Source organism: Crinia signifera, chromosome 4 (genome assembly GCF_055691185.1).
Source record: "Crinia signifera chromosome 4, ASM5569118v1, whole genome shotgun sequence".
In the NCBI taxonomy this organism is placed as follows: domain Eukaryota; kingdom Metazoa; phylum Chordata; class Amphibia; order Anura; family Myobatrachidae; genus Crinia; species Crinia signifera.
Genome location: NC_139220.1, coordinates 281,668,996 through 281,695,068, shown reverse-complemented (window position 1 = coordinate 281,695,068; position 26,073 = coordinate 281,668,996). Strand labels below are relative to the sequence as shown.

The following is a 26,073-nucleotide window of genomic DNA, read 5'->3' as shown; positions in this document are numbered from 1 at the left end:
TATTGTCGGATCCATTCTGAAAAATGCATATCGGAATGGATCCGACTTTAATTGAATAGACCCCTATGTGTGATCTTGTTACCCAGCAGTACTCAGTCACTATTGTACTTCCACGGCACTGCACAACAAAACACAACAGTGTTGTGTCGAATGAGTTTATGAGGAGCCAGAGATTGTTATGAGACCAGTGCTATCAGGGCACAGGACGTAACTCTGTACAATATTATATCTAGCATGGCATAAGCCCTCTCTTACTGATCATTGTGGTGCCTCCGGCCAGACATGCTTTGGTCCCCTGGAAGAAGTCATCTGCAGACACCATGCCGTGGGCGGACCTCTGGAAACAGGTGTGGACATCTATCCCGCCCGGCACCACCATCCTGCCATGAGCCTCTATGGTCTTCACACCTCCTGGTACAATCAGATTTTCCCCGATCTGCCTGTTATAGAGCAACACACCAGGTCAGAAGCATGGAACACTGACACCTCCTCAAACCACCAACAAAGCCATATCTTAGTTACATTATCAAGTGACTGCCTGGTATGCTTGGGAAATCAGGATCGTCAGTCTATTTGTATACATCTGTGGTTCACAAACTTTCTTTAACCCCTTCCTGACGCAGCATGTTTTTGCCTTCCTGACAGAGCCCTTTTTTTCAAATCTGACATGTATCACTTAAGTGGGGATAACTTTTTTTTGCTTTTACTTATCCCAGTGATTTTGAGATTGTTTTCTCGTGACACATTGTACTTCAAGTTAGTGGTAAATTTGGGTCGATACAGTCTGTGTTTTTTTGTGAAAAATACCAAAATGTCGTAAAAAAATTGAAAATTTAGCAATTTTCAAAATGTTAAATTTTCTGCTTGTGAGACAAATAATCATACCACTCAAAATAGTTAATAACTAACATAGACCATATGTCTACTTTATGTTTCCATCATTATTTCAACATCCTTTTAATTTTTTTGGACACTAGGAGGCTTAAAATATGAATAGCAAATTCTCAAATTTTCAAGAAAATTTCAAACACTGATTTTTTTAGGGACCAGTTCAGTTCTGATGTGACTTTGAGGGACTTGTATGTGAGACACCCCCATAAATGATGCCATTTCAAAAACTGCACCCCTCACAGTATTCAAAACAGCATTTTGGAAGTTTGTTAACCCTTTAGGTGTTTCACAGGAATTAAAACAAAGTGTAGGTGAAATTTCAAAATTTCATTTTTTTGCAGATTTGCAATTTGAATACATTTTTCTAAGGAACACAGTAGATTTTACTAGAGAAATGTGACTAAAAATTGATTCCCCCAATTATTTTGTTTTCATAAATATCCTATATGTGGCCCTAGTGTGCACGTTGGCCAAACCACAGGCTTCATAATAGAAGGAGCACCTACTTGATTTTGGAGCCTCCTTTTTATGAGATTATTTTTTAGGCACCATGTAGGTTTCTAGGCACCATAAGATGCTAAAAGTTAGGAACCCCCCCACAAGTGACCCCATTTTGCAAACTACACCCCTCAGGGAATTCATCTAGGGGTATAGTGTACATTTCAAACCCCCAGGGGTTTCACCAATTTTGGTACAACTGGGCAGTGAAAATGAAAAATTAATTTTTTTACACAAAAATGCAGTTCTGGCTCCAAATTTTTCATTTTCACAAGGAATGAAGGAGACAAAGCACCCCAAAATCTGTGCCCCAATTTCTCCCGAGTACAGCAATGCCTCACATGTGACCAAAAAATACCATTTGGGTGCATGGCAGGACTCAGAAGGGAAGGAGTGATTTTTGGATTTTGCAGCTCAGATTCTGGTGGAATGTTGGTGGGTGCTATGTCGCATTAGCAAGACCCCCGAAGCACCAATACAGTGGAACCCCCCCACAAGTGACCCCATTTTGCAAACTACACCCCTCAGGGAATTCATCTAGGGGTATAGTGTACATTTGAAACCCCCAGGGGTTTCACCAATTTTGATACAACTGGGCTGTGCAAATGAAAAATTACATTTTTTACACAAAAATGCAGTTCTGGCTCCAAATTTGTCATTTTAACAAGGAATGAAGGAGACAAAGCACCCCAAAATCTGTGCCCCAATTTCTCCCGAGTACGGCAATGCCTCATGTGTGACCAAAAAATGGCAGGACTCAGAAGGGAAGGAGTGATATTTGGATTTTGCAGCACAGATTCTGGTGGAATGTTGGTGGGTGCTATGTCACATTAGCAAGACCCCCGAAGCACCAATACAGTGAAACCCCCCCACAAGTGACCCCATTTTGCAAACTACACCCCTCAGGGAATTCAACTAGGGGTATAGTGTACATTTCAAACCCCCAGGGGTTTCACCAATTGTGGTACAACTGGGCAGTGAAAATGAAAAAAATTAATTTTTTACACAAAAATGCAGTTCTGGCTCAAAATTTTTCATTTTCACAAGGAATGAAGGAGACAAAGCACCCCAAAATCTGTGCCCCAATTTCTCCCGAGTACGGCAATGCCTCATGTGTGACCAAAAAATGGCAGGACTCAGAAGGGAAGGAGTGATATTTGGATTTTGCAGCACAGATTCTGGTGGAATGTTGGTGGGTGCTATGTCGCATTAGCAAGACCCCCGAAGCACCAATACAGTGGAACCCCCCCACAAGTGACCCCATTTTGCAAACTACACCCCTCAGGGAATTCAACTAGGGGTATAGTGTACATTTACACAAAAATGCAGTTCTGGCTCAAAATTTTTAATTTTCATAAGGTATGAAGGAGAAAAAGCACCCCAAAATCTGTGCCCCAATTTCTCCCGAGTATGGCAATGCCTCATATGTGACCAAAAAATACCAGTTGGGTGCATGGCAGGACTCAGAAGGGAAGGAGTGATTTTTGGATTTTGCAGCTCAGATTCTGGTGGAATGAATGGTGGGTGCTATGTGGCATTAGCAAGACCCCAGGGTATATATAAAAAAAAAAAACCTGCACCCCCAAAAAGTTGCTGATCAGTTAATTTATACTGTTCAGCACAAAAGGGGGGGCAGCAGTCAGTTGCACAGGCAGCACAACCTTTGGTGCAACTGACAGGTGTATATATATAAAAAAAAAAAAAAAAACCAAAAAGTTGCTGATCAGCACAGATATACTGATCAGCACAAAAGGGGTGCAGCAGACACAAAATATAGCACTCTCTATCACTCTCTGTCACTCTCTCTCACTCTCTGTCACGATCTGTGACTCTATGACACTGCAGCAGCAGGACACAGGAAGTCACAAGATCCAGGAAGCATCCAGCTGCTGGCAGCACGCTACCAGCGGTGATCAGCGGTGATCAGGTAAGTATCAGGCAAGGTTCAGGTATGTATAGCACGACAGAGTGGCCGGTGACCGCTCTGCACGCAATTCCAGACCGGAATGGCGTCTGCAGCGCAGTCACCGTTAGTTTAAATCACGCGCCATGGCTGTGATTAGTCCGTCGGTCCGACGGACCAATCACAGCCTTGGGGCAGGTGGGGTGAGGTGTGGTCATCACCGGTGACCCCCTCACACCCGGCGGTGATTGATCCCTGTGTTACCGAGCGTCTGATTCGCGTCTGATTCGCCGGTAACACAGGAAAACGCTGCGATCGGTTGTTCACATTGAACAGCCAATCGCAGCGATCGCCGACGTCCCTAGACGCGGTGACACTTTAAAGTCATGACGTATATATACGTCATGTGTCGGGAAGTACATCCCGGCCATGACGTATATATACGTCAAATGTCGGGAAGGGGTTAATCACGGTGCCCCAGAGTCATTTTTCACGGCACCACTACTGTGTGCCAAATCTTCTTAAAGTGAATTCAACGTAAATGATTTAATGAAGTTGTGCTTATCGGCCGTCCTTAGGCCGTAGTTATAGAGTGGTGGACAGGGCTGTGTTTCTGTTTGTCCACATAATATATGATCAGCAGCAACCAGAACTGGTTTGGTCGATTACAGTGACCATAATTAATCTGAATCGGCCCTGAACCACCAACCCGTGGCACCCATGCTTGTTCCCTGCCACGCCCCAGGGTACCATGGTACTCAGTTTGGGAACCACTATAATCAACCACTATAGTCATTTTGAACAGCATGATTAACGTTGCGTGGCTGGCGCAGAGAGGTGTGTATGCACATCTGCAGAGCGGTGATGGATCACAGGGCTGACAGTGACCTGAGCACATGGCCGCCCAATCAGTATACTGCATATCCTAGCTTGGCTGACTTTGAGTCCATATGAACGGTAAATTATGAAAAAGTCAAAATTATGAAAATAATTGTGAAAAAAACGCGTCAATCTTTTCATGTGTCGACCATTGTAATTTTGACCTTGTGCATGTTGACATTTTGGTGTCAACTTATTGACTGTCGACCCAGACATTGTTGACTTGTCATCAGGATACCGTGCAGAGAGTATAATGCATGGTTTTTGCTATGCGTTTTCTCTGGAAACCAAGGACATGATACAGTCCCGAACGCAAGACTGCAAATTCACAGCCGATGCCGATTATCAGGCGATCAAGCATGCGCACAATACACTGTACGAGCCGTCCGTGTGAAGGCTGTTTGCTGGCTGCTCGCAGGGTGATAGACACCCTGTGGCCGTTTGGGGAAAACGCAGGTGTTCCTGGCCAATGGGATGGAGGGCCGCTGACATCATCGGAGGCCAAGTCCTGGCTTACTCGCTGCTGTGAACAGAGGGGAAAACTAGTAGATGTAAGTGATTGGTTTTCCCCGCATGTGAATGACTTTGCAGCCAGCTAATTGGTAGGTCAGTCTCCTCTACACTGGCCTCTGTAAAGGAGTAACTGAGCTGATATCTTTCCTTCCCTTCTCCGTTTTTCCTTTTGGACGGACTACTGTTGACACCACGCCGGCAGTTCCTAGTCGGTAAGTGCTTGGGAATATCTGTCACCAAACTAGCGATAGGGGCAATGTTATTGAGCTATATTTCATATGAAGTGTATCCCAGCTGCCAGGCCGCTGTCTTCATCACTGTAGTCAGTAAAGCTGTGCTGACTTACAGAGACGTTAACACATAATAAAGTAATGCGAGTGATATGTACACACGTCTGTGCGCCATCTCAGTACTTTGTGACTGATTCATAAGCAGGGATGACACTTTCCAGATGTTTCCTCCAATCCGCTCAGAGCCATGTTAGTCTTACTTTGGCCTGGTTTCCCCATTCTTCTTATGGAAAACTGATTTACAACGGTATCCGGTTGATAGAACTACAGTAAAATCATGGGACAGTCAACCCCAACTGTTCGACATGCAACAAGGTGTTAATGTTGACAGGTAAAAGGTACTGCTTAAGGTCAACGGGTTCAAAAAGTAGACTCGATCTTTGTGAAATTTTGAGCCAAGTTTTTTTTTTTCACTTTTTCAACATTTTGTCAACCACAAGGGCTACGATTGGGAATAATAAGAAATTCTGGCCAAAGCGTGGTGACCGAGCTTGCCCAGAAGGGTACGTGTTTCTATCCCTTTTACACTGCAGCAAAAACCTGGGGTTTTCCCTCATGGACCCAGGTCAGCGGCGGAGTAAAAGGGGTTAACCCGTGTCCCTTTACACAGGACTTCTACTCAGGTCCTGACCAGGGTAGAACCTGGGTAGAAGGCAGTGTAAACGGGTATGCCGGATCATCCGTTTACAGCTATGGGCGAAGCCCAACCTCCGAACCGCAGCGTCCTGCGGTCAACATGGAGGTTGGGCGGGTGGCGCACACAGCCTCTGGTGCTTTCTGCTGTACTGTGCAGACAGCAGCGGAGGTGAATGAAACCTGTGTGCGGCATCCATTCACCTCAGGGGGCTAGGGGGTGCACGGAGGCTGAAGGCAGCCCAGTAGATTACCTTGGTGCTGGGCTTGGCCCCAGCGTTGCTATGATGGCGGGGGTCCCAGCTGGTGGATTTCCCGGCACTCTGAGATGATGCAATCCAATCTAAGCACCGGCCTCAGAACCTTCTCCGCCGTGGGGGGGGGGGGGGGGCGCGCCGGTGAAGTTTCCCAGGGCAGACTGGGTGCGACCTGGCGTTTTGGTGTAAAAGGGGTAATAATTGGCTCAAATATGGATACCCATAGAAAATGACACAAAACTTGTATCGACCATTTTCGTGTTGACCTTTTGACCTTATACATGTCAACCCTTTGGAGTCGACCTATTAACTGTCTTTTTACTGTAGATCTATTGAACCAAACCCGATTACAATTACTGTAAGCTCTTCGTCCAAGCACTGGTTATCCCAGACCCTGTAACATACAGATGTGTCCACATTCCCTTGTCCTGACCTCGCACCTAAGGGCCCTGCTTGGTGCCTCACCGACTTTACAACTGAGCCCATGTGAGGCTTTTTCATAATAATACGGTGTCTTATTCACATCACCAATGCAACAAAAATACAATGTAGGGTTACCCGGCCTACTGTGCTGGCATCTCATGTAGCTTCTGTGTGCGACTCATTCACTTATTTGGGAAAAAAAGTCAAATTATTATTACCATTTATTTATGTAGCACACACACATAAAGGGAAATTTCCGAAGATCTCGGCCAGGAATCGCATATTGGCAAATTTACAGAGCACAAAATTCAGCCAATTTTGCTTTTTTACAAATGAAAATCATGGTTGAAACAATAAGAACCAAACTCGGCAGGACTTTCCATAGGCACCAGGGCAACTCGGCAAATTCACCATCCATCATATGAGCAAAGTCGGATGCGAAATTATCTCAAAATTCTTCTATGTGTAAGCATCCAATCTGCCCTACACAATACACCCACCCACATAACTGTAATATGGGACACCGTGACCACACACTCAATACTGTACTATGGACACCTCACATACACACACACACAGAATAATGTACTTACTATGTGACCACACACACACACCCCAATACTGTACTATGGACACCTCACATACACAAACACACACACATAATAATGTACTATGTGACCACACACACACCAATACTGTACTATGGACACCTCACATACACAAACACACACACATAATAATGTACTATGTGACCACACACACACCAATACTGTACTATGGACACCTCACATAATAATGTACTATGTGACCACACACACTCAATACTGTACTATGGACACCTCACATACACACATAATAATGTACTATGTGACCACACACACACCAATACTGTAAAATGGGACACCTCACAAACACAATAATGTACTATAGGACACCACACACACAATACTGTACTATGTGACTACACACACACACACAATACAATGGGACATCTCACATACTGTACATACACACACACACACACACACACAATAATGTACTATAGGACAGCCCCCCCCCCCCCCCCACACACACACACACACACACAATACTGTACTATGGGATACCCCACGGACACAATACTGTACTATGGGACTGTACACACACACACACACACACACAATACTGTACTATGGAACACCTCACATACACACACACACACACAATACTGTACTATGGGACACCACACATACACACACACACAATACTGTACTATGGGACACCACACACACACACACACACACACACACACACAATACTGTACTGTGGAACACCTCACATACATACACACACACACACACACACACACACACTACTGTACTATGGGACACCACACACACACACACACGATACTGTACTATCGGACACCTCACATACACAATACTGTACGGTGGAACACCTCACACACACACACACACACAATAATGTACAGTGGAACACCTCACATACACACACACACTATACTGTACTATGCCCCCCCCCCCCCCAACAAACACACACATTCTGTACTATCGGACCCCCCCACACACAATAGCACCAAGTATAACAAGCCTAAACATTTGCCTACAGCTATGGTAACACACATCACAGCGTTTATGTGCAATGCAAATACATTTACAGCTTATTGTAATACTGGGCATGAGTACAAGAGTGAATATGGGTCAGAGTCAATGACATGAGCGCGTTCTAGCACCAGTCTAGCATTGTTAATGGTATACTCACTTAATTAACCCATCCTCCATGTAGATGTCAGCAAGAAATGATTGGTCATCGTTGACAATTTTCCCACATTTTATAAGGAGTCGATCGCTCTGAAACAAAATATATTATAATGGTTAGTGACTGTTTATTCAGGTCTCTGGGGACAAGGTATAATGCTCTAAATCTGTAATTGATAATATATACACCATCTGTTAAAGCTTTTAGAACACCCGGGTTTTCTCATTTTTAATTGTTTTTTTTTTATCAAAAGTAGCCGCCTTCTGCAATTATAATCGCTGCACACTTGTGGCGCTCTTTCTGTAACAGCAATCAATGCTGTCCTTCACTCTGTGCGCGATAACATGGACGGAGATAAAGTAGACCCGTATGTCTGGAGACTGTGGTGGCTATTCCATGTTTTGTAGCCAATCACCTCCTTCTTTTCCTCCAAGGTAGGTCTGCATTGGCCTGGAGGTATGTTTGGGTCACTGTATATAGGGTAGTGGCACAGTAGTATGCTGCGGTAGCCCCTTAGGTTCACTCTGCGAAAGTTGCTGACTTCATATATAGCAAAAGACACACATTAATGAACCAATTTATCAGCTACTTGACACAAAAAAATAGAATGATCGAAGATTTCCAGTTTTAAGGCCCCCATACACTGTGCGACTTCTCAGAGGGAAAAAGTAGCATCCATTACCCCCGTGAGCTGCACAGCAGCTACATGGGATTTGGCATATTTTACATACAGATAGGCGTGTGACAACGCTGGCGACTTAAATTCATCAGCTTTCTCCAATCTTCACTAGTCCACTGGTGGTGTTTAATGAACCAGACAGGCCTCGTTTCCTTATCTTGCCATCTTAGCAAAGGTTTTCTTATTGCCACTTGACCTATCAAACCTGAATCCCAAAGACTTCTCTACACAGCTAAAGCTGAGACTTGCTCACATTGACCAGTATCACACAAGCTGTTGTCTCCCAGAAACTTATGTTGTGGCTTTATCGTCTGTCACACCACTTCCTGTTGTTTCCTCCAGTGTCCAAATGCCTTTTTATTGTGGAGGAAACTGTACTCACGTACACCTTGACTTACTTTATTATTTCTCTTAAGGCAGGCATGTCCAAACTATGGCCCTCCAGCTGTTGTGAAACTACAAGTCCCATCATGCCTTGCCACAGTTTTGCTATTAGGGAATGCTAAAACTATGGCAAGGCAGGCATACTGGGATGTGTAGTTTCACAACAGCTGGAGGGCCACAGTTTGGACATGCCTGTCTTAAGAGTTACTGACATTTTCTCATCATTAGGACAGCTATACAATTCTTGCAAAGGAATATTGTAATACTTCTCAGGATGTAATAATGATGCATACACATGGGGCAATTCCAGGGCTATTTGTAAGAGATCTGACTAGATTGCTTAGAAATTGAGCATGTATTGCTCTGAGTATATACCCCCCAGCAACGGCGATGCGTGGCTCAGTACGTCACCATCACCTGACTAGATTTATACTGCATTCAGTATACATTGGGGGATATTTTCTAAGAAAACGAATATGACTCAGTCGTATTCGTATTCTTAACACGACAGAATACGACCGCCTACGGTGCAGCAATTGCGATCTAGAGGCTCCTTCCTATCTGATGAGCTCCGGGCCTGCGCATCGGACGGATGTAAAACACACGCGGTTTGCCACTTTTAACCCGATTCCACGGCCCGATGCGTCTGTATCGGTTGAAATTTCGCAAACTCGCATAAGTGTATGGCCAGCTTAACCCATAATTTGCTCCCTCAAAAAAGACATATCTTTGTAAATTTTAAATATATAGTTGATCTTCCTAACATTTATTGTTGACATTTCCGTAAAAGGATTAAAAATGGGGATGTTCTAAAACTTTTGACCGGTAGTGTATATAGGATCTAGACATTAATGTATCTAAGAGTGCCTTCTGTAGTCAAACACAACTATGTATGCACAACATACCACGCAACCTAATTGCTTGTTTCTATAAAATAACCGTACAGTATATACCCTTTTCTGTAATATATAACATATAAGAACCAACTCCCAGCAGTTCTGATGGCTTAGTAACCACCTATTCCACGGAGCGCCAGCTAGCTACCATATGGGTATTGTATAACAGTAATGCCCAACAACAAACTCAGCAACTGCCACGGCTTTCCGGCAGCCCGTTAATAAACATCCTACCCAATATATCTACGTACAGGGCTTCCATTGTCTCTGTTTTTTCAGGACACTCGTTTTTTGCCAATGGAAATAACTTGGAATTTGTGTGTTTTCTGCACTTCGTCTCTTAGGGTGTGTTCTATGACAGTGGAAGATGTTCTGAAAAAATGTATTTGATGGAACAACTGTACAATCTAACACCACGTTCCATTAACATAGCTTCCATCAGGATTCAAAAACGTACAGCGCAGTCATTTATTATTTAAAATGAAGGATTTCTAGCGGCGTATCAAATCGTACTAGCTTAGGGGAAGATTTATCAAAACTTGGAAAGAGATAAAAGTGGAGAGATAAAGTACAAACTAATCAGCTTCTTACTGCCATGTTACAGGCAGGGCTTGAAAGATGTCAATTAGTAGCTGATTGGTTGGTACCTTATCTCTCTTCGTCTCTCACCAAGCTTTATACAGTGTCACAGGTCGCAAAAGACAGGGGGGGTGCTGACGCCATGTTACGGCAACCGCCCGCGCCAAACAGGCATCGGCCCGCCTGCGTTTTCATTGGGACGCCCATAAAATGCTTGGGGTTCCGCTGCTCCGGGCCGGTGTCCCCCACTCGCCCTTCCCTACCTCAGCGAGTGTGATACTTGACGAAGGCGTTCGCACAGGGGGTGTGCACATGCGCAAATACACACATGAGCAGACCCCCACCATTGGAACGGGACCGAATTTGGCCCCTTCCGAGTGAAGCTGAATCACCCCATAGTGGTTCCCAAACAGTGTGCCTAGGTATACTGGGGTGTCTCCAAACACTTGCAGGAGTGCTGTGGGTTGGTGATCCAATACCAATGAATATTATTAATGTATAAAGGTAAAAGCATTGCTGGTGGCTTCCAATAATAAAATATGTAGACAAACAGAACCAAATCTGATCCCTCACCACATAACTGACCCTAAAGGTAACATATAAAATCAATTCACTTTTTTTCAATTTAAAATGTTTTTAAGAAAAAGTTTTGAGAAACTTTTGGCCTAGGGGTGACATGAAAAAAAAAGTGATACTCGTGGGAGCGGATTCAAAAAAGTTTGGGAACCACCAATATACAGTAAGAGGTGGCAAAAGTGATGGAAAAATCTATTTTTCCAATGACATATTTCTCCTGTAATATATCTGGTTATGGGCGCCCCCAGTTTTGGTTTTACAATGAAGGTATGCTATGAATTTAAATGCCCCAGTACACATGGCTTACTGTGGCAAGAGAGGTACTTTGCCACTTGGAAACAACCCTAGGGAATTAATAGTGGCTTGTGCCACTAAAAGAAAGGCTGGTGGAAGCTACTCATAAGGTGCCAAGGGTAGATAGGAAGTGTGGATGGACTGGGTTCCCATCCATTGGGCCCAGGTCAGGTTACAGAGGCTTCTTAGCCGAAGAAACTGCTTCATCAGCCAGCACCTGGCTGCTGGGTTTAACCCTTGAGTGGTGTTTTTTTTGCTGGGGCAGGACAAACCTACCAGAGCAGGTTTGTCCTGTCCCAGCAAACCCACCACACAACGTAGGACACCCCCCCTCCCCCTCACCTCTGCTCCGGCGTTTGTATGCCGGAGCTCCCGTGTCCTTGCCCCAGCCGCCAGTCACAGCAGTGATCACAGGCGGCAGGCTCGGGGATGTTCGCAGCGGCTCGGGAGTACTCGGGCGCCTGAACTCCTGAGCGCTCCCGAGTCCCCGCGAGCCACCCCAGCCTGCCGCCTTCGTCATTGCTGTGAATGGTGGCTGGGGAGCTCCGGTGTTTGATCGATGGAGCGGAGGTGATGGGGGGCCTAGAGGTGTTATGCCAGTGGTGCACAGCTGAAAGCACCACTGGCGTGCACCTTCTGCATAGTGGTATGCCTGGAAATTTTCCGGGACAGCCCTCTGCGGCAGCGCAGCTGAGCCTGGAAAATTTGTCTGTACTTGTACTAATGGATGGATGCGCACAAAGCTAAGGGACAATGACACTTACCTTGGTCAGCAAGGTAGCTAAACTGTATTACATATTGTATTAATCTGACAATTAGGGGGCAGAAGCAAATGTATTTTTCTCTTTAGCAACCAGCCATTTTGTACCAGAAAATTACAGTACAATGCACAAAATAGGTTGCAGGCATCTAATCAGGCATTGGCAACCCATGGCTCTCCAGCTGTTGGGAAACTACAAGTCCCATCATGCCTTGCCACAGTTTTGCTCTTAGGGAGTGCTAAAACTGGTACAGCATGCTGGGGCTTGTAGTTTGACAACCGCTGAAGAGCCACAGGTTGCCTACGCTGGATCTCATCAATCCCTCACAGCTTTAATGCTTCCATCAGTCTGGCTGGTGCTATAATCACTGGTCATAATAAAGTAGACAATGACCATGGGACAGGACATACACAGGTAATGGAATCTCAGCTTTAGGTTTCAGTGAAGCTGCTAAAAGACCAGTTTAAATATACAACCCGACAAGAGAAATGCATGGAATGGACTTTCATAGGGATGCGCCGGCATCAGTGACGCGCGGTCAGGGAGGGCAAAGCCTCCCCTCCTATAAAAACAATTGAAATAATTCAAAGTAGATGTTTATATCTTACAACTATACTATTTTTAGTATTATAACCATATTTAAAGTAAAAACTCACCAACGTTCAGCCTGCAAGGCCTTACATAATGGGGGTGATTCTGGTTGACCTTCAAAGCTGTGAAATTCAGGTCTGGTCTGCATCTCAGTATTAAAATAAAGACAACACGGTTCTAGGAGCACCACAGCAGAGAGCGCCACCCCAGGCAGGGAAGAGGTACTGCACAGGTTTTGAAATATGCAGGGTTCTAGAATGAACACTATGGGGGTTATTATGTAAGATGGGAGCACTATTTCATATGGGAAGTTGCTATGGGTAACCCCTTCTTATTTATCTACCACCATCTAGAACAGGCATGTCCAAACTGTGGCCCTCCAGCTGTTGTGAAACTACACATCCCAGCATGCCTTGCCATAGTTTTAGCATTCCATTATAGCAAAACTATGGCAAGGCATGATGGGACTTGTGGTTTCACAACAGCTGTAGGGCCATAGTTTGGACATGCCTGTTCTAGATGGTGGTAGATAGATGAAATTGCCTGATGTAGAAGATAATAGATAGAATCTGACTGGTTGCCCATAGCAACATCCCATCTTAGCAACTGAGAGTCCCAATGATAATAATTACTAATACAATAATAATAACTAATATAAAGCCAAGAGGACAAATATCTAACTGCTTCCAGCCTCTAGTTCCCATTGTCAGAAGCATGATTACTCAATGACAGTAAATCCAAGGAACGATCTGGCTGGCACAGAAACGCCTCTGCTATAACTGCTGGTCACACGCGCAGAGCAGGACCACAGGGAGCTGCAGCGGTCCTGCAGAAAGACCAGAGGTCACTGGGAAGAGAGGACCCTAGGCACAAACGCAATCTGCGTGGGAGAGCAGCCGGGAACACATCCTACAGCCATACAGGAAAAGTCAACATTTCAAATATGCAACATAATTAAATAAGCCAGAAATGTTTGACAAAAAGGGCTGAGGACAGAATAAATACAGCACGTGGCTTTTCTTACAACAGTTACAAAAACATTTCTTTTGAAGAAATTAACACCTTAAAAAAGACATTAATTATGGGTGTGGGGGTTACTGCATACCAAGACAGTGGGCCTGATTCAGACCTGTTTGCACAGGTCCGAATTCATCCCCCGTCCCCGATGGTGGGATGCTCCATAATGTGCATGTGCAAACCCCCGCAGCGAGCGTCTTCGGCGGATTTTTCATTTGCGGGGGCGCTCGCTTCCTGAGAAAGAGGCAGGGGGCGTTCGCTCGGGCTCATCCAGCGCTTCATGGGCGTGGCCACCAAACCGGTGGTCACGCCAATAGAAACGCTTGGCGGACCCCAGTAAATGCAGGCCTACACCTGCCTGCTCGGGGGCAGGTGAATGACGTCACATGGCGTCAGCGCACGCCCCCAATTCGTCGGAAAGCGCCCAGGTGAAAAGTAAGTCCTGGCTTACTGTTCATAACATGGTGAGTAACCATCAAATTATTTTTCCTCTGTGCGAGTGGATGTGTAAGCGGGTGCATGCGAGTGGATGTGTAAGCATACACATCCGCTCCAAGCATAGCGCAGGGATTTGGGTGGCCGCCTTTTGACAGAAGGGTACGCTCGAGCGCCACATTATGTCGGAGCCCTCCACCACCCTCCACCGGCTCCCCGCAGTCCCCACGCCCTGCCCGTCTCCCTGAAGCGGAGACGTGCAGGGAAGCCGCTCCCCACCGCCTGAGAGCGTGTGAGACGCCCCATCAGATGGAGCTCCTCTCCGCCAGCCTGAGCCAGCTCAGGACATCAGGCGATCCTGCTGACAGTCGCTCCATCTGTATATTCCCACTAGGATGGTAAAGTGTGAAGTCAGTTTAAAAAAATCACGAAAAACTCACGTTAAACTTTTTTCATGTTGACCTAATGCATGTCAACCTTGTACATGTAGTGACCTTCTGCATGTCGACCAATAGTGGTGGACGTTTTGACTGTTAACCTAGATACGGTCGACCTGAAGACCACCTTATCAAACAATCCTAGAAGCTAATGTAATCTTCCCTGTACTGTGATATGGACACTGTGGCACCATAGAAAAAACATTATAATAAACAAGTGGTTGTAATAATATCCAGGGTCCCCTGGAGCTGAACAGAAGATGGATTTTGCAGCACAACAAGAATCCAAAACACACCAGGAACCAGTCATAGCAAATAGATGAAAGATTAAAGTCCTGGAGGAACAAGACCTGAATACTATTGAAAATCAGTGTGGGGGGGATCTCAGACCTACTGGATGACGCCTGAGCCAGCAGGGAACTGCCAGGGAGAGAAGGAACAGATACTAAGGCAGGAGAAGAACAAACACTACCCGGAACAAAATGTCTGCCATCCGTAACCTCTGCCAACAGAGGGGCTGCAGAGTACAGACTGACAGGGTGCCCACACCATGGCACATGCCACATTCACTGCCCTATTGTACTCAATCTGGTAAATTCAGCAAATAAATAGTAATTGTGCATATAACGTGCAAACTATGGGGGTTATTCTGGATCACTCAGAAAGGGACAGTCACTCTCTAATGGACAAAAGCATATAAAATGCAGGTGGGGCTGATGTAACATGTGCAGAGAGAGTTACATTTGGGTGTTTTATTGTTTCTGTGCAGGGTAAATACTGGCTGCTTTATTTTTACACTGCAACATAGATATCAGAAGTACAAACCCCACCAAAATGTAACTATCTCTGCATGTTACATCAGGACCCCCTGAAGTGCATATGGTTTTGTCTATTAGAGAGCGATTGTGCCTTTGCGAGTGAACCAGAATAACCCCCTATGTCATGTTATGGGACTAGAAAGGGTATCATATTTTCGAGAGCTAAGTTAACAGCAGGTATATTTTTGGACTGTGGAAGGTAACCGGAGAGAATATACAAACTCCACACAGTTGGTAATTGAACGGATGACCTCAGTGCTGTGAGGCAGTCATGCTAATCATTAGGTTGTGTTACCCTTCTTTCCACTCATTTAGTAAAACAATCAATATGACCAGGTGCACAAGTATTTGGAAACAATTCTATATTACTCCTACTAACACCCCACCCCAGGTCAAGTGAGATTATGAAGGGGACACAACTCCATGAGGACTATACTGTCCTTATATCTCACCGCAGTGGTGCATTACAGGGCTGTAACTAAGGGCCTTATTCTGGTTCACTCCTTCTGGCAAATTCCATCTTAGATGGACAAAACCATGTGCACTGCAGGTGGGGCAGATGTTACTTGTGCAAAGAGAATTAGATTTGGGTGGGGTTTTACTTCAAAGTGATATCTATAGTGCAGTGTACAAATATATTTTCCCTGCACAGAAACAAAATAACTCACCCAAATCTAATTCTCTCTGCACATTTTACATCTGTTCCCTTGCAGTGCACATGGTTTTGTCCATCTAAGAAGGAATTAGCCAGAATGAGTGAACCAGAATAAGGCCCTAATAGCCTTATTCTAGTTCACTCTTTCTGACAAAATCCTTCTTAGATGGACAAAACCATGTGCACTGCAGGGGGGCAGATGTAAAATGTGCAGAGAGAATTAGATTTGGGTGAGTTATTTTGTTTCTGTGCAGGGTAAATACTGGCTGCTTTATTTTTACACTGCAATATAGATCTCACTTTGAAGTAAAACCCCACCCAAATCTAATTCTCTCTGCACGAGTAACATCTGCCCCACCTGCAGTGCACATGGGTTTTGTCCATCTAAGAAGGATTTTGTCAGAAAGAGTGAACTAGAATAAGGCCCTAAAGGTGGTGCTGACAGTGCTCAGCACATATGCACTGCGGGCGGAGAACCATCCAGTGGCAGCACGCAAATCTACCCAGCATTTAAGCAGGCAGTGATGCGGCTGCCCCACTATCTCCTGGCAGAGACATCATACTTCTGACCCTGGGGCCCCTATATAGCTGGAGAAGAGGTTTCCCGTGGCAGCCGTTTAAAGTCCTGGACACGAGGACCTACACCATTTTGGATAAGACACTGGAGGCTTCGAAAGGTCTCTGCACTGGCTGAGTTTCAGCTCCACAATCCCTTAGCTGGCGAAAGCGTTCCTGCTCTTGATGTGGCTTGACCCACCTCTGTCCACTGATCTCTGGGTGTTTTGCTGCCTTGTACCTGTCTCTGGACAAAGTCTCGCCAGTGCAATAAAGGGCCATTCTAGCACACAGCTTATACAAAGGGGATTGCTTTTAGGCTGTGCTGCTTTTCTTAGGCGTAATGTTTATAAGGGGCTCTACTGTTGTGCAATGTGTATAAGGGGCTCTGCTTTCTGGTGTAATGGGTATATGTATTAATGTGTGGTGTAATATGAATTAATACTATTCTGTGGCCACCACCCTGTTTTGACTCTTTCTGGCACAGGGCTCCAAAATGTCGGGTCTGGGACGGATATTAGACAGCACTTACATCGACAGCCATTACATCGACACCATTAGTTCGACAGCTCAATAGGTCGACATGGTTTTAGGTCGACATACCATTAGGTCGACATGTCATTAGGTCGACAGCTCATTAGGTCGACAGCTCATTAGGTCGACATGTTTTTAGATCGACACTACCATTAGGTCGACAGTGTCTATGTCGACAGTCAAAAGGTCGACATGGGTTTTTTCACTGTTTTTGGCCGAAATGTCGACACAGTCGACATGGACACAGTTTGAAGTGTACCGCTCGGCACACTATTTTATTCTCCCACCACGCCCTAGTGGATAGTAGGGCATGAAATACCGCCTGTCGGCACATGTCGGCTCAAAAAACAGTGAAAAAACCCATGTCGACCTTTTGACTGTCGACATAGACACTGTCGACCTAATGGTAGTGTCGACCTAAAAACATGTCGACCTAATGAGCTGTCGACCTAATGACATGTCGACCTAAAACCATGTCGACCTATTGAGCTGTCGAACTAATGGTGTCGATGTAATGGCTGTCGATGTAAGTGCTGTCTAACAATAGTCCGGATACCAAAATGTCTTGTTCCAGCATTGGTGAATTATTCCTTATACTACATGGACAGCAATGTTGTGTTAAATGTTTTAGAATTTTAATTTCCATATGTACTAAAATGACTATTGCACATGTTTAGTTACTGTATAGTAGAAGACAATATATATAGCTGTACTAAAATGCAGGGCTGTGGAGTCGGTAGATAAATGGTCCGACTCCGACCCCGACTTATCGTACGTCTGACCCCGACTCCGACTCCTCTGTATTAATATGCGAATGTATTTGATACATTCCTCGAAGGAAAGAAAGGCAACATACATATTATTACTACAGAAACAGTTTAAGCAAAGGACAAACACAATGTTTGTCCGCTGGTTTGCTTGCTCATCACCGTTCAATTCAAGGACACAAGGAACGATTTCTTTGCCGAATCGTTACTGGCGACGAAAAACCAGCGTAAGGAATGGCTTAGCCAAGGTAAACAAACGACCCCGCGCATGAAACAAGATCTTCATCCGCGTAAAAATATGTTGTGCGTATGGTGGGAGAGCTTGGTTGAATGAATTTTTCGAGGTATTGAAAACCTTATTGAACGTTGGAAATAAGTTGTAAACTACAAGGGAGAATACATTGTGTGCCATATAGTGAAGCACATGAAAAGCATGCTTTTTCACGGTCACTTAACGTGTTCGTTTTGCAGTTACGTGAGGCACTGCATGCATTGGTCTTTATTCTTACAGTAGGAAGTCATTAATTATAATTTTCGGAGTCGGTGCATTGTTTGCCGACTCCGACTCCAGGCACTCGAAATATACTCTGACTCCTCGACTCCGACTCCACAGCCCTGAAATGCATTTATATGCAAGTTTGTATCTACTTTACGCAAAGGTGGAAAAAGCACATGTCTAACATAGTTCTAGGATACACTGTATACATAAACATGACTCAGTACGGACGGTGTAATGGTTAGCATTACTGCCTCACAGGACTGAGGTCATGGGTTTGATTCCCACCATTGCCCTAACTGTGTGGAGTTTGTATATTTTCCCCGTGTTTGCATGGGTTTTCTCCGGGTACTCCGGTTTCCTACCACAATCCAAAAATATACTCGTATGCTAATTGGCTCCCAACAAATTAACCCTAGAATGTCTGTGTGTACATGTGGTAGGGAATATAGATTGTAAGCTCCACTCGGGCAGGGACTAATATGAATGTACAAGTATTCTCTGTAAAGCGCTGCGTAATATGTGTGCGCTATATAAGAAACTGTTAATAATTATTACAGTCCCTGTGACCAGAGGCAGTGCGCAGCCCGCAGTTGCCAGGGTGTCAGCTTCCTGCACTAGCAGCTGAGCCAGACACTCAGCAGAGGGGACGCTGTGCCAGCCCTTCACAGGAAACACTACTTTGTGTGTGAGTCACATGTGGGACACAAACCCAATGTCTGGTAACCGCTGGAGACCGACACACAAACAGAAGAATTCTGGTCTGAGAGAGGCTGCTGCGGGAGATGTTTCGCTGCTCTCACCGGACGGTGCCTGCCATGCAGATCACACTGCTGCCTCTCACCACTTCACTCCCACTTCATACCTGAGAAGGGGTTTGTGATCCCGGTTTCACAGTGGAGACAGGGAGGTGACCTACTTTGAACGTAAAAACGGGCTGTTACATGGGTGTGTTACTTGAGTGCCACATTCGTGTCTGGGAGCGCTGAAGAATTTCCAATTGCAAATCTACTGCTTCACAAGACATGTAGTTGGATTTGACTGTAACTAGAGTATGCACAACACCAGTGGCTGCTTCAGAGGCTGGGCTGCAGTGCAGGTCAAAATTCAAAAAGGGGAGACACATCAACTGCCACCAATTGGAATTCCAAACTGACTCACTGGCAGTGAGTGTGGCAGCACTATTTGAATTTTGTATTGTGCTGCAGCCCCTCCTCTGAAGCCATCACTACACAAGACTACAGCAAACATCGATGACGCAACCGATGTTGCATTGATGTTAAACGGTTTACAATCTCCATTGCAATTAGACAGACGACATGGCTTGAAAGAGACCTTCTCAGCTCTCTTACACCTTGTGTAGCACATAGTGAAGGCCAGGCCGGCCAATAGGGGGTGCTGTGGGTACAGCTGTCCCAAACCGGCTTTTTTAGAGAGGGAAGGGCCTGGCAACACATTTTGCCCACTGCACGCACCACCCTCCCCCCCCACCCACCCACCACCACCACCGCCTCGACTGTGCTGCCTGCACTCTCAATGCACTGAATGAAGCCCTTTAGGGTCCCAGAGGTTTCTTCACCTCCAGACGATGGCAGCCAATCAGTGCATGCGTACTGCTGGCAGCCGCTCTGATTGGCTAACAGTACGCTAGCTCTGATTGGCTTACCAGCCATGTCACATTTTATTTGACTGGTGGTGTCCGGAGGCAAAGAAGCCTGCATTCCAGGAGCAGGGCTTCCTTCAGCCGCAGCGCAAGGGGGTTGAGACCCGGAGCTGGGGGTGGTAAGTGAGGGGGGGGGGGGATTTTGGGGACCGGGACTGATTTTTTAGTCCAGGCACCAAAATTCCTAGCAGCAGCTATGGTGAAGGCATTATACTTTGCTCCTGAAGAAGCTGGGAGGTCAATCCCAGAGAAACTCGTTGAGCTCTTTTAAATTGGGCATTCTACAAAAAAACATCACGGCACTCCATGTAATAAGGACACTTGACATTCATCAGCAATCCATCCCATCAGGAAAGCAATCCGAGGCAGCTTCAGGCTAACATCAGCCATCCAGGTTCACCATCCCGCCAGAGGAACCTAATCCATCTTTGGACTCTGTATTTGGGACTTTTTGGCCACCTAGTGTCTATCTGCTACATATGGGACCCAACAAATGATGTCCTCATGGTATTATGCCCACACAAATGCCTGTTTGCATTGTGATGTACAGTGTTTTATATTGAATGTCCTTGCATTATCCATGCTTTTTAATATGCATTACTACATTTTTAATGGAATTCAATAATTACAGCTAAATTAATTAATTATAATAAAAATTTATTGTACAGGATACCGTTCTCACCATTTTTTTCAGCCTGCGCTGGTATACCACTTTGTTTCTGCATTCACATATTTTGGGACTTGACAACCCCAGTACCAGCTGCAGATAGTAGCGCACTGATCAAACTTCCTTTTTCTCTGTTAGGAGCTGATTGGCTAGTGTTTTATCATGTTCAAGCTTAGTACATCTTGCCCTTTATTCCTTATATTTGCTGAGTAGTAATCAATGGGCCTAATTCAGACCTGATCACTGCTGTGGGAATTTGCAGAGATCTGCGATCAGATAGCCGCTGCCCAGATAGAGTGAAATCATGCCCTAGGAAAGTCCACAAATTACTTGCGAATAGATATGAAAATCTATTCGCAACTCACCCACCATTGAAATATTTTGACAGTCTGCAAGTGTGTGCCTCTGGGCTAGATGCACTAAGCTTCAAAAGTGAAAAAATGGAGAGTGATAAACAACCAACCAATCAGCTCCTGCCTGACATTTTTCAAACTCTGTGGCATGGCAGGTAGGAGCTGATTGGCTTGCTTGCTTTTTATCACTCTCCATTTTATCACTTTTGAAGCTTATACCCCTTTTCACACCAGAAAATGCAGGGACCCACCCGGGAATTCAGCCCAGGGATCATGCCAGGCCATTACCGGTTTGGCCCCTTTCACACCAGAAAAGTCCCTGCATTTTCTAGTGTGGGAAGGAGGCGGGGAGGAGGCCGGCAGGAGGCGGGCAGGAGCTGGGATGGCGGCAAAGGCGGTGGACAATACTCACCCTGGGTTGCTGGTTCTCGGTGCAGGAGGGTGATCCACACAGGTGGCGGGTGCAGATGACACAGCTCTCTGGTGGCAGTGAGGGCACCGGAGAGCTGCGTCATCTTCATCCGCCGCCTGTCCAGTCATTTGTGTCCGCCGCCTGTGTGGATCCCCGGCCTGACAGCACACCGAGGACCCGGGTAAGTACCCCCTACCCTTTTCACATCAGCCAGGTCCTAGGGTTGAACCCGGGAACAACCCTGCTCCACAGGGCCTTATAAACCACCGCTAGTCGCGGGTTGTTCCCGGGCCCAACCGAGAAAATTAGACTGGTGTGAAAGGGGTATTCGTGCATCTAGCCCTCAGTCCCTTGCCCAACTGTGAGACAGAAACAGGCTGACCAAGGCTGGCCCTGACATCACACCCCCTCCCTGAAAACGTCTGGGCGCGCCCGCGTTTTTTCTGACACTCCCAGAAAACGGCCAGTTAACACCCCTAAACACCGGCTTTCTGTCAGTAATCTGTGAGGTGATTGCAAATGGATTTATCAAAGTTTTTGGTCAGTTTGGCCTCGCGCATTCGGGCTATGATCTGTACGCATGCGCAGTTATCTGATAATCGTTAGGCTTGCAAATTCTCACAACTGCAATCAGGACTGAATAACCCCCAATACCTTTTGAGGGAACAGCGATAATCTCCACCAATTGGTATATTATACAGTTTATAATACATATCTTACCTTATTACACTGACAATTTTTGTAAAATATTATCATTTATATAATCCATTATCTGAAGAGGAACTTTGCACTATTGTGAGATAACAGTCACTGGGGTTCATTTAATAGAAAATGTACGGTAACCCACAGCAACAAGTCTGCAAATAGCTATGACAGACCTAGGGCAAGTTCAACAAGGATACTTGCCCTAGATTCATCAAATCCGCCAAGAGTACCACGTGGTAACACAGGCCCCAAACTGGGCAATGCACATTTACAAGGTCAGTGGTACAAAGAGAACCAGCAATGGAGGAAGGCAATATGATCAGAGGAATCATCCACCAAATTGTAGCATTCATTTTCCAGCAGGAGCATGATAACGCCCGCATCCACAGGGTACATGCAGCCATCCAATGGTTTGATAAGAATGACACTAATGCACAGGACCCCACACAGCGCATGTTTTGCAGGTCTCCTCACAGAGAACCTTATTTTGATTTGTTCAGTCCCCCGTGCGTTCGCACTGCGCACGGCATCAGATGGATTTTGCGGCCTTGCGAGTCATAAGATCCAGAATCATAAGTGAAATAATTAGCTCCACCTGTGGATCTTTTAAAATGTGTCAATGAGTAATGAATGCACCTGTGCGCCTGCCGGTTGACCTTGAAAAAGTGTGTGGAGTCCTGAGGACCAAGTTTGAGAACCGCTACACTAATGTAATCCACATTAATCCAATTCATGATGTTTTTAGTCAACAGATCACAACCCAAGGGAACACTTATGTGATGTCCAGAACCAACACCTCAGTCGACCTTTTGACCTTTCCCATGTCGACCTAATGCTTGTGTCAACCTAATGTCCCTGTCCCACCTAACCCGTGTCGACCTTCCTGCATGCCGACCTAGTGACCGCATCCAATGTAGCCGGGGATGGGCAGGTGGGGGGGTAGGTTTAGGCACCTACTGAGCAGTTAGGGTTAGGCTATAGGGAGGGAAGGTTTGGATTAGGAACCATTTAGGGGGGGGGGGGGGGTTAGCCACTAAGGTGGGAGGTTAGGGTTATGCTGCGGGAGGGGATCTTACCTTCTGATGCCAGCGTCGGGAGATCGATCAATCCTGACGTCAGAAATCATACTGATCCCCATTAAGCCTAGTGTAAATGTGTGTGCACATGTGATAGGGAATAAATATTGCATTAGGGAATCAACCGCTGTGAATGAAATATTTGCGCTGTAGAATATATACGTGTTAAATAAATACAACCCATAATTACTAAATAATGTAGGTCTGTTTCTTGCATATAAGAAATAGGGAATTATTACGGTCTTAGCTTACATGAGTTTTGGAGCTTCATTTATACCTCCTTCCCTTTCATTGCTGGTTTCATCCCTGTTCTGTTAGTGGGTATATCAGACCTCTGAATAATAACACACGCCCGCTACGGCTCCGATCAGTACCTCTCACCACGAATACCTACATCGGTAAGGATTACGGTTTATTTTCCATTACAACAGCTTCCATAAAGATAATGTATGGATGATATTAGAGCAGTCAGGCGATACACCATACAGCTTTCATTATGTGCATATTTTAATCTCCCAGACATATGTAATTTGGATTTGCCTGTCAAATAACAGATCCCCTTTAGGCTGATGAAAACAAACTAAGATTTCTGGGTTTTCCCCTCTCTTTAATATAGCTTAGCGGTACTGAACAGCCCTGGTGCTGGGCGTCTCCACATAAATTACATGCTCCAGATTGCTCCAGTGAGGAAGGCAGACTCTGCATTAATGTCTCATCCGATGGCAGTGGTTGCCATGGAAACAAGACCCCACCAATGTATTGTGCCAACAGTCCTCCGATGGTCTGTCCCCAACCTGGGATGTCACAGGGGGGGTGTCTCTTAGCCCCTCCTCCCCCCCTTTTTCCTAATCCACATACAAAAGGACACAATGAAATAGATGGGTGATTGGTCTGACAGGCCGAACACTGCCGGTGTGCTCTTAATATGGGTTATGTGTCTGAGTACATGACCAGCCTGAGATCATGACAGCAGCTGCATGCATGACAGATGTGGTCAGCAATTATGTGTGGCAAGCACCAGGTGTACTTGTGTTACCAGTAGTACACTCTGATTGGGTTCAGTAAGAGACTGTGATTGTGTGTTATGAAGAAAACAAGTGTGTGAAAAGGCAGTAACGTATGTGTGTCATGCAGAATCGGGGAGTGTGTTTGTCAAGTAGAGTAGCATGTACTATTAATAATCTGGGCATGCATAACTTCAAAACATGATTTAGTTATGACAGACATGCAATAAGCATGTTTGACAGGCAGACATGTTTAAATGCAACAGGATGGCATGTAGACATGTGTACATGCCACAGGATGGCGAGTGGGTACGCACGACAGGCGGGGCAAGCGGGTAATAATCCTTTCACATTGGCATTAACCCGGATCGGACCCAGGCTGCGGTGCAGTGTGAAAGCACCAAACCATATAACACGGTTCGAGCAACCCGGCAATTCGACCTTTAGTTATAAGAAGGGTTAATGTGCAACCCAGGTTTAATGTGAATGCGCCAGACCCGGGTCCAATCTGGCTTTGCGATCTGAAAGTGGAAAAAAAAGTGACAAACTAAGCTAGTTCATACGTGTAACAGGCTGAGCAAGTCAGTTCACATCGCAAATGCATGGTCGCATCCGGGATTTGGACACGGAGCGACCCAGCATTTGTGTTATTAGTCCCCTACAGTGACCTGGCAAGAAGCCTGGAAGCTGACGTCAAAAAGGGGGTGGGGCATCATCGGGGGCGAGGGAGGAAGCAGCACTTGAAACTGATGCTATCTCCTCCATAATGTGAAAGGGACACGGGTTGCTGGACCCGGGTTACCCGTTCACACTGCACAGCAACATGTGTCTGACCCGGGATTAACTCTTCTTTCAACCTGGGTTGGAATGTCCGGCTGTTGGACCCGGGAAATGTAGTGTTCCCACTAGGCTGTTTTAGCGAGGTGCGATTAGACGGCGATTTCCAGCGCTTCCTCGGCAGCACGGTAACTTTGGCGGGGCCAGGCCCTCCTCCTTTAGTGACGGCGGTGGCCGGGCCCGCCCCTTTTCATGACGCCACGGCCCGGGCACGCCCCTTTTGTGATGTCGGCTGCCTATGACCGCCCACAACTGTGATGTCGGCGGGTCCGGTCCGCCCCCCTTGCGCTGCCCCCATGCAGGGGCGCCCTGCCCGCCCTCATTTCTAGAGGGAACACTAAAATATGAAAAGGCCCTTTCACACCACATAGAGACCCAGGTCGACCAAGATTATTTTTGCGCTGTGTAAGGGGTACGGGTGTGACAGGCTGAGCAGGAGAGTAACTGTACAGTAACCTGTACAGTAGGCAGAGAAGAGCAAATTCGTAACCGTGGTGCGGAATTGTTAAACTGCGATATTGCCACTCAATGCATTTCTATGAGGCGCACAAGCGAATCAGACACACGCACATGGTGACAGTATCGCACCAATCGCCAAGGGAGTCACACATGAGAATTGGCATGGCAACGATGAGCTATATAAGAGATAGGCGTATGACTGAGAAGAGGGAGTTACTGTGACAGTGAGAGCAGCGAGCACCTTCAAGAGGGTGAGTACCCAAGACTATCATAGGGAGAGATGTACTAACCCTTGAAGAGTGATATAATGGAGAGATAAAGTACTGGCCAATTAGCTGCTGTTATGTCACATTCTGTTTTTAAAAGTTAGGAGCCGAT

The 26,073-nt window shown here is 45.8% G+C and overlaps 1 protein-coding gene across 2 annotated transcripts in view; it reads right to left on the bottom strand.

Moving 5' to 3' along the window:
* The window catches only part of DPYSL2 (dihydropyrimidinase like 2), an 86,426-nt gene that overhangs the window by 22,131 nt on the left and 38,222 nt on the right, over positions 1–26,073 (bottom strand). For both annotated transcript variants that reach the window (XM_083184787.1, XM_083184788.1), the window contains exons 2-3: positions 8,049–8,137; positions 256–440 (exon numbers count right to left, since the gene is read on the bottom strand). In XM_083184787.1, the coding sequence (XP_083040913.1) occupies positions 256–440; positions 8,049–8,137 (274 nt within the window). The remainder of the gene's footprint in view (positions 1–255; positions 441–8,048; positions 8,138–26,073) is intronic.